General features: G+C 38.7%; 1 protein-coding gene across 1 annotated transcript in view; it reads right to left on the bottom strand.

The window, feature by feature from the left end:
- Positions 1 to 8717, bottom strand: part of LOC119414221 (chloride channel protein 2-like) — a 553451-nt gene that overhangs the window by 515887 nt on the left and 28847 nt on the right. The window contains exons 3-9 of the mRNA XM_037681320.1: positions 7013 to 7016; positions 6614 to 6745; positions 4411 to 4539; positions 3949 to 4082; positions 3272 to 3352; positions 1731 to 1754; positions 1231 to 1309 (exon numbers count right to left, since the gene is read on the bottom strand). Coding sequence (XP_037537248.1) covers positions 1231 to 1309; positions 1731 to 1754; positions 3272 to 3352; positions 3949 to 4082; positions 4411 to 4539; positions 6614 to 6745; positions 7013 to 7016 — 583 coding nt within the window. The remainder of the gene's footprint in view (positions 1 to 1230; positions 1310 to 1730; positions 1755 to 3271; positions 3353 to 3948; positions 4083 to 4410; positions 4540 to 6613; positions 6746 to 7012; positions 7017 to 8717) is intronic.

The following is an 8717-nucleotide window of genomic DNA, read 5'->3' as shown; positions in this document are numbered from 1 at the left end:
TGTGTGTGTGTGTGTGTGTGTGTGTGTGCATTCAAAAATGTAATGATCAAATCAAAATATTAACTAAACTGAGTAGTACAAAGACAAAAAAGTGTAAATAATAAAACAATTTTAGACAATTTGTGCTAATTTCACAGTTAAACAAAAAATAAAAACAACATATATTGTATATTTGCAAAAAAAAAAATTCCACAAATCATTGTTTTTATTTTATTTTTTTAGATATCTTTGTCTTACTGTTTGATCTTCCATCACCAATACAAGAAAAAAGGTTTATACTTGGAGAAAGGTAACTTCAAGGTTCAGCTGTTTGCAGATGATGTGATTTTGTTAGCTTCTTTACGACGTGACCTTCAATGCAGATTGGGGCAGTTTTTAGTGAAGGGACATAGTTGAGATGAGAATAGGACCCTCTAATGAACCCTCAGGGCTTGAGGGGAGCTATTTATCTCAAACAAGTGAGTTTCTGCATCCTGGAGCTGTGTTGATGAGTGAGAGAAAGATGGAGTGCAGGCATAGTAAAGATTAGGCCCATGCTTCAAAAAATGCAGGCCGTGTGGTTCTTATACCATTAGCCCAGTTTTGATCACAAGCTTCGAGTCATAACTAAAAAAAGTGAGACTGTAAATGCAAAAAGTTGTAGTGTAGTGTGGCTGGACTCCATGTATTCTAGAGGACAAGGTGCTCAGAGACCCGGGGGGAGCTCAGAGAGAGCCACGGCTTGCTGGTGTTCGTAATCCATTTGATTCAGGCATCTGATTCAGATGTTTACTGCGCCTCTATTTTTGAGATTTTCCAGTTTTATGTAGCAGCATGCTTCCAGTCCTAAAATTCACTGAAGGGATTACATCTCTCATCTGGTCTCTGCATCCATCAGGAGGAGCTGGAAAACATCGCTGAAGAGAAGGATGTCTGGAATATCCTGCTCATCCTGTTACCACCACCATGGCAAACCCCAGATGAACAGAAGACGATGGATGAAGATGATGGATGGATGAATGGATGGACAGATGGGACCTCTGGTTGAGTCAACATGAAATGTTCCACAAGGAACAATGGGAAACATAAATATATGTAAGATTTGAGGCAGTTAGGCTGAAAATCATGGAGATACAGGACGTTGCTCTGGATTAAGATTCAAGATTTCGACGAAGATTAGCATTCTCTACTACTTCATTCAGTTAGCTTTTGAATTTATCTACGGTTAGATTTGTAGTTTCTGTGTCTTACCTCCGATTGGGGCGGCAAAGCAGCAGCCAACGCCCACTGCACACGCAGCCGAAAGCATCTCTGTGTTCCTCAGCTCGTTCTGATCAACACAGAGTCAGAGATATACACAAACAGAAAGACACAAGGCCATACATTCAAGGAAACACACACACAGATACTAAAAGGTGCATGGACACAGACAAATGCCAACAAAACACACAGCGCCCACACAAAAATGCAGTTATTTAAAAAAAATGCTGCGGTTATATTACAAAACTGAACGTAGCAGGGTCAGATGAAACAAGTGATGGATTTTTGAAATTGTGAAATGAGATGTTAGTAGCAAAGAAAAGGTGATGGATATCGATGCTTCTCGACGACGGCTGACTGAACAGAATCAAGCATGGCGCAGACAAACAAAAGGACATCAGTCCGCCTCGGTTTCTGAAATGGACAGCATGGATTATTGATGCTGGTGGAACTGGCAATGAAAAAAAGCTTTCTAACTTGTGAGTTCGTACCTTGCTTCCTTCAAAGGGCTCTTCCTTTAGCATAAAAATGAACACAAAAAATATTTGAGAGTACAGGTTATTTCCTGCTTCAGCAGACGAGCTTCAGAAAACAGCTTTAAATCCACGAAGAACTGAATTAACATTTCTCTGACTGATGATGCTTAATGTCCTTAAAGGTGTCCACTGGGTGGAGGATGCTGACAAGTGTTTTTATTGATTTATTTGTTCCTTTTGGATATCACAGCTGTCCATGTTCCTCCATATTGGTGCAGCGAGGAGAAACACAGCATCCCAGCGTGAGGTTTCATGTGCGTGGAGGTGAGAGTGTGTCCTGGGGAATGGCAGAAATAATCATGGTTTTAGTTTTTTCTTTGTATTCCATAATGACTAAAATTTTTGTTAAAAGATTCAAGTGGGTAAATATTTTACAACCCTGATTCCTAATAATAAGTTTTAAAAAATTACACAAATAAACTTCCATGAAGCCAGCTTTGAACAGTGAGCTGATAATAATCTTGATGGTTGCTTTTTATTTTTCCATACCCCGTATCAAAGTCTATTAAATCATCTCAGAGCACAGTTTTCTGCTTAAACTCTCCTTTAATAAGTTTAATTCCAGAGAAGGAGGCAATCTAGAAGTTCAAACAATATAAATATTTTCAAATTATTCCTAGGATGATGCTTTGACTTGCTTTTATTCATGCAGTGACAAGCTCAGGGTTTTAAAAAGTGTTTAGGAGCACACGAAGGTATTTTGTTTAAGTTGAATAAAAAGTTATGTCTGTTTTGCAATAAATTTTTGTTCTTCATTTATTGCCAGTTTTTTTTAATTATTGTTTTTATTTCAGCTGCTCCCCTCTGCAGAAGTCACCACAGTGAGCAAACTCACACAAGAGACTTGTTTTACACCAGATGCCCTTCCTGACGCAACCTGGGCTCAAACCTGCAGTCTGAGGATTACGGCCACAGACCACTGAGCCACAGTGGCACCGACCTTTTTTCAGGTTTAATCTGTGTTTTAAAAAAAATCCAGAAATCATGTGAAGCATTCAATGATTTAAAACTGTACTAAGCTACATTTTAAATCCCATTTTTCCCCGAGCTAAAAAAAAAGTTTAAATTAAAAACCTTGAAAAGTGCATCCACAGAACTCAAGAAACTCCAGAAATCTAATTAAATAAATAAATAAATAAATCATATAGTCAAGCACAAGCTGTAAGCAGCTGAATCCTGTGACCTGTGTGTATCTTTAATATTGTAATTTCTGTGACTAAGATCTTCAATATTAGACAAAAAGGTCTGCTCTGAAATTGTCCCCAGTGATCACTAGACTTTAACAGATTCAGTGTTTTTTTTTTTTAAAAAAAGATGGTTTTCTTTTTTGAGAACAACCCCCACATCTGAGACTTCACACAAAAAGTTAATTAATACCTTTCAATATTAAATCACCCCAGTTTTGTCATTAGAAAGATAGATATACAAAGGAATACTGTTTAAACACAAATTTGCATTCATTTCTGATTATTTGTAATCATGTTCACCTTCATTACCATGTAAATTCCACCAAAAACAGCAGCCATGAATTTACTCAGCAGAGCAGCGCACAGACTGGCAACATGAACGAATGGTCCCTGTGGGGGGAGAGAGAGAGAGATCAGCAAACTTGACACAAATTAAAGAACATTGCAACACTGAGTAGAGCAAACAGCTCTGAAAAATGAAATACAACTCAAATTCAAACTGGACCAGCCATTAGCATGAAGCATGCTATTATTGTCACGGTTGAATTTGGAACAATTCTGGGCAGTCCAGAATTTAATGTCTGAAATACAAGCTGTAAGATCTCCAAAGCTGCTGAGATCTGTTGGTTTTATAGGAAATGTACAAATTTGTGAAATCCATATGAAAGTGCACCATGTTTTTCAAAGGACATATACTGTAAATGCGGCACAAACAAGAGCCAAGAACTGACCCCTGAGGTACACCAGAACTGACGTTTAATTGTTAAAAGTGATGGCAAAGGTTCTGTTGGAGAGGTTTGAGTGTTTTGAATTCAGAGCCAAGCTTTTAATTACAACTCATAGTTCTAAATTAGTCAAAAAGGCGGCTGTGACTGACAGCATCAAAGGCACACTTTAGTTTAAAAGAAGTCAAAATGAGCTGTGACCTCCACCAGCGCTCAGCTGCAGGTCATCAGTCTAACAGGCAGAGTGTCTGATGCCCTTACCTCTTTCCCCAGAGGCATCCCACTGCCCAGAGCGCAGGTCAGACCAATGACTTTGGCCACAAACGTCTTGAAAGTCAAATACTCCTTGAGAACCACCCCTCTAAGTATCGTTTTCATCTCAGGAATACCTGAACCTGGGAAAACAAAGAAAAAGAGATACCAGGTGGGGTGATGGAGTGAAGAAAAAAGGCACGATGAAAGAAGGCAATTACCGGTACACTGAATGGGGTGAAGATGAATAAATGAAGAGCAAAGGGATGGGAGGTGAGTGATTGATATTCATAGTTTAGTGTGTGCACATCTCATCAAAGACACATTTTATGAATGTCCTGCGGAGACTTGCAGCACATGCCCTTGGAGCCTTTAGTGTGAACTTCAGACAATTGCATTATTCAAACACAAAAAATGTCCATGAATTAGTAAAAGGGACACATAGATTTGAGCATAAATGTTATGTCTTACCCACAGCCTGAGGTGCCAGGATCTGAGTGAATCCTGCTGAGAAAGTAATGAGCACCACTGGATAGGTAACCCAGGCGATGTACTGCAGGAGCATGTTGCTGTCCAGGCCACCGTACATCCATTTCTGAGCTGCACACACACAAACAAGTAAGTAAATTCACTTTTATATAAAGCAACATAAATTTTAACCAACGCACTTTCTCTATTTTTGACTTTCTTTCTCACGTTTGGTCTGAATCTATTTATTTTTCACCTTTGGCAGATTGAGTGCTCATTAATCACTCGGTTCTAAAAGCTCCAAACGTCATACGAAAAGAGGAAGAGAAGGAAGAAAAGCCACAAGATTTAAAACCTAGCCAAAACAGAAACTATCCCAGGAGAGGAGATTTGTGCCTATCTGATCGAACAGTTTAGATAAGAGACGACATGTAAGCATTTAGAAGGATCTGAATAAGTCATGCAGCATGAGCCAAGTCAGCGAGCGCTGCATTTAGAAAACTATGTTGTAGACAAATAAGATTCTCTGATAAGATACTGATGGTTCACAGTTAGGTCTCTCTTGTAAATGAGTCCCCTGAGGCTCAATGGGAACTAACCTGTATAAATAAAGGTTGAATGAATGAAAAGGTCAAAGCCTTCCAGGTATGATGAGACTGGTGTACTGAAAAACGTTGTTCAAATGAGCTCTCCACTTGGATAAGTTTCATCACTGGAATGTTCTGCTTGACTTTAAAAAAATAATTAGTTAAAAAGCAGCAAGCTGGATCTTTCTGTCTTCATAACTGTTGGACAATTTGCCCCCTCCTGGTCAGTGGGAAGTCTTTGTCACAGGTGGAGTAATTTAAGTATCTGGGTGTCTTGTTCAAAGGGGATGGTAGGATGGGGTGGGAGATGGATTCACAGATTGGGGTCTTAGTAATGAGGGTGTCGATACGGTCGGTCATGGTAAAGAAAGAGTTGAGGTGAAAGTCAAAGCTCGTGATTTACTGGTCTGTCTACATTCCAACCAGCACCTATGGTCATGATGCATGGGTCAAAGTGAGCTTCCTTCGTAGGGTGGCCCGGCTCAGCCTCAGCGGGTGAGGAGCTCTGTCATCTGGGGGGAGCTTGGAGTAAAGCAGCTGCTCCTTGGCAGTGAAAGGAGTCACTTGAGGAAGTTCAGGTATCTGATAAGGATGCCTCCTGGTTGCCTCCCTTTGAATATTTTTCAGTCCCAATGGTAAGAAGCCCTGGATGAGACCCAGAACTTGCTGGAAGGATTGTGTCTCTTCTCTGGCCTGGGAATGCTTTGAGGTCCTCCAGGAGGATCAGGAGTGTCACTGGGGAGAGGGATGTGTGGGTTTCTCTCTTGGACCTGTTGCCTCTGCAACCTGAACATGGATAAGTGGTGATGATGGAGATGAAGAATTTGGTGGCAGTGGTGGAAGTCCTCAGGCGGTTCTTGCACCTGAGCTGAGGTTAATATCTATGGCCATAGCAGACGAAAGCCTCCCGTTCAAAGAGGAGCCTCAGCAGACGAGGAAATGGAGTCACTCCTGAACATACAGGGCAAAAAGCTGTGAGGCGAAATGCTTGCTGTTGTTTGTTTGGTTTTATTTATTTAGTTTTAGTTTGGTTTTGATATCTGCAGAGCCACAGCACAGTCTCACCCCTGCTCAGTTACTGCATCTTGTTTCGACTGCAGCTCTTCACTGATTTAACCGACTTTATAAGTTAAACTCAGTGACTCCAAACAGCTCACCAAGAGATCTGACGTCTCAGCGATTAAACATTAATGTCACTTTGCATAAGTGATTATGGTAATTTATTTTAGCCTTGGATAGTCGCTTGTTGGAGACCTGGTCACCAGAACAAATCCTGGTCCGGGGGCCTTTCTAGATGGAGTTTGCATGTTTTCTCTGTGCATGCGTGGGTTTTCTCCGGGTACTCCGGTTTCCTCCCACAGACCAAAAACATGCATGTTAGGCTGATTGGTAACTTTAAATTGTCCCTAGGTGTGAGTGAGAGAGTGAATGGTTGTTTGCCTCGTTTGTCTCTATGTGTCCCTGTGATGGACTGGAGACCTGTCCAGAGTGTCCCCTGTCTCTTGCACAGTGGCAAGGGCACTTGGACATGGGCACCAGTGACCCCCGCAACCCAAAAAGGAAGAAGTAGGGTAAAGATAATGGATGGATGGATGGATAGTTGTTTGTCTCTTTCTTACCTTCTTGGCAGAAGGCAATGGCGTAGTCCATGACCCAACTGACCAGAGCCATTAGCAGTCCCAGCAGAATGAGGAAGATCCAGTCCTCTCCCACACGCGAGATCAAGAACTTTTGGCAGCGAGACGCACACACTGAAGGTACAGAAACAGAAAAGACGAGAGGAAACTGAAACTTTAACCTCTGAGCAAATTATCTTCAAGGTCTGATGGGACTGAAAAGACAGACGGGATTCTGTAGTTAAGAAAAATATTGACCAAATGCTGCTTTTAATATTTTGCCAAGTCTGGATATGGAAAGAAGAAAAGAAAAACTATCTAAAAAATAAAAAAATAAATTTCTGATGTAAAGTTTTGGTGCATTTGTCACAACTAGTACATAGTTTTTAAATATAAATATACCATTCTGACACATACACAATCACGTCTTTACAATTCATGCCTCAAATGGCGCTTGGAGGTTTTTATGGCATTTGAAATGTAAACCCTGAACACTCTACAAATATTTATTGTAAACTGACATTAAAAGTTTGCACAAAATGTGTAACATGTAGGGAAAATTGAGTCTGGAAGAGTGTGGAATTGTCTAATGGAAAACGTTAAATTCTGGAGGAATATTTGTGTTGGATTCAAAGAAAAAAAGCAACGTCACAGGAAAAAATACTAAATAACGAGTAGATGACCATTAGCTGAGGAGCAGTAAATGAGCAAAATAAATTAAAATGTACATTCTATTTTATAAAGCAGTAAACCAAAACAGAAAAGAAGACATGAGATGCTGAAAATCAACCTTCCGTAAAACAAGAGGAAAATACAAACATGGCAAGACTATGTTTTGTGATTAATGTTCCTAGTTTTATGTGTTGCGCAATTCTGGATATTCAGTTTAATTTCATGAAAATGTGCATTTTTTTTTTTCAATTAACGTGTGACTAATTTAAATATTTGTTTTATATAAATCTACACTTTAAGTTAACACAAACACTCCATTAAAATTATTACCTTTTTTTTTTTTGGTCTCAAAGAAAGTCAATAAACTTTTCTAACACATTAAAGTCAGTTGACGTCTTAACTGCTTCCCTGTTGTAAGTAGAAATTAAATTAATTTAAAGACGGGGAAATTGGAGAGCTTAATCTGTTTTTTTTTTTGTTTGTTTTTTTGTGTTTTTCATGTCACGAAAAGTAAAAAAAAAAACAACAACATAAATCAAAACAATAATTTCCCTTCAGTGAGAGTAAAGGAGCCAGTACAACAAAAACTACATAAAACAACAAATTAAAAAAACACAAGTCTGTTTATTTATCTGACACTATTAGGAAGTTATATGCAAATGATTAAGGCCGTTATTTTGTTAGCTTTCGAGCATTTCTGAATCCAAATCAACTTGTGCAAATATGGTGACATGGTTCTAAATCCTGCTACGTTATAATCTATAAATCTGAGTTAGGTCAGCTAAAAGAAGCATCACTGGACTCATTTCTCCTCTCCTGTCTGTGGACGCAGCCAAAGCCTAGAATTCACTTCCACATCCGGAGGATTTGTGGATGTTTCCATCCCAGAAGGAGACAAAATGTGCCACTAACACATATACAGATCCATGTTTCCTAAAATCACTCTAGTGGAGTTACGTCAAGTTTTCTTCCTTTCTTTCAATGAATGCGCCGCTTATTGAAATGAGTTGCTGAGATAATTGTTAATTTTAATTTAAATTAAATGTAATTAATATAAATATTAATTTAAAAAAAAGGGTAAGATATTTGTGGATAAACAGTAAAGCAGGCAAAGTCAAAAGGCAACAGAACAAGAATTAGATGAAGGATGTAAAAAAAAAAATAAAATAAAAATACAGTTTTGTGTCTAAATCTTATGAGAATATGATTTTTTTCCCAAGAAGAACTAATATTAACCTCACTGACCCACATCATGTTGACACTTAAAACAAATATTTAACATTTACTATTTGAGAGAACTTAAAAACACTGCAGTGCATATCTATCTATCTATCTATCTATCTATCTATCTATCTATCTATCTATCTATCTATCTATCTATCTATCTATCTATCTATCTATCTATCTATCTATCTATCTATCTATCTATCTATCT

The sequence above is a fragment of the Nematolebias whitei genome, chromosome 9, assembly GCF_014905685.2.
Source record: "Nematolebias whitei isolate Nwh7 chromosome 9, NemWhi1, whole genome shotgun sequence".
In the NCBI taxonomy this organism is placed as follows: domain Eukaryota; kingdom Metazoa; phylum Chordata; class Actinopteri; order Cyprinodontiformes; family Rivulidae; genus Nematolebias; species Nematolebias whitei.
This window is presented reverse-complemented; position numbering and strand designations above follow the sequence as displayed.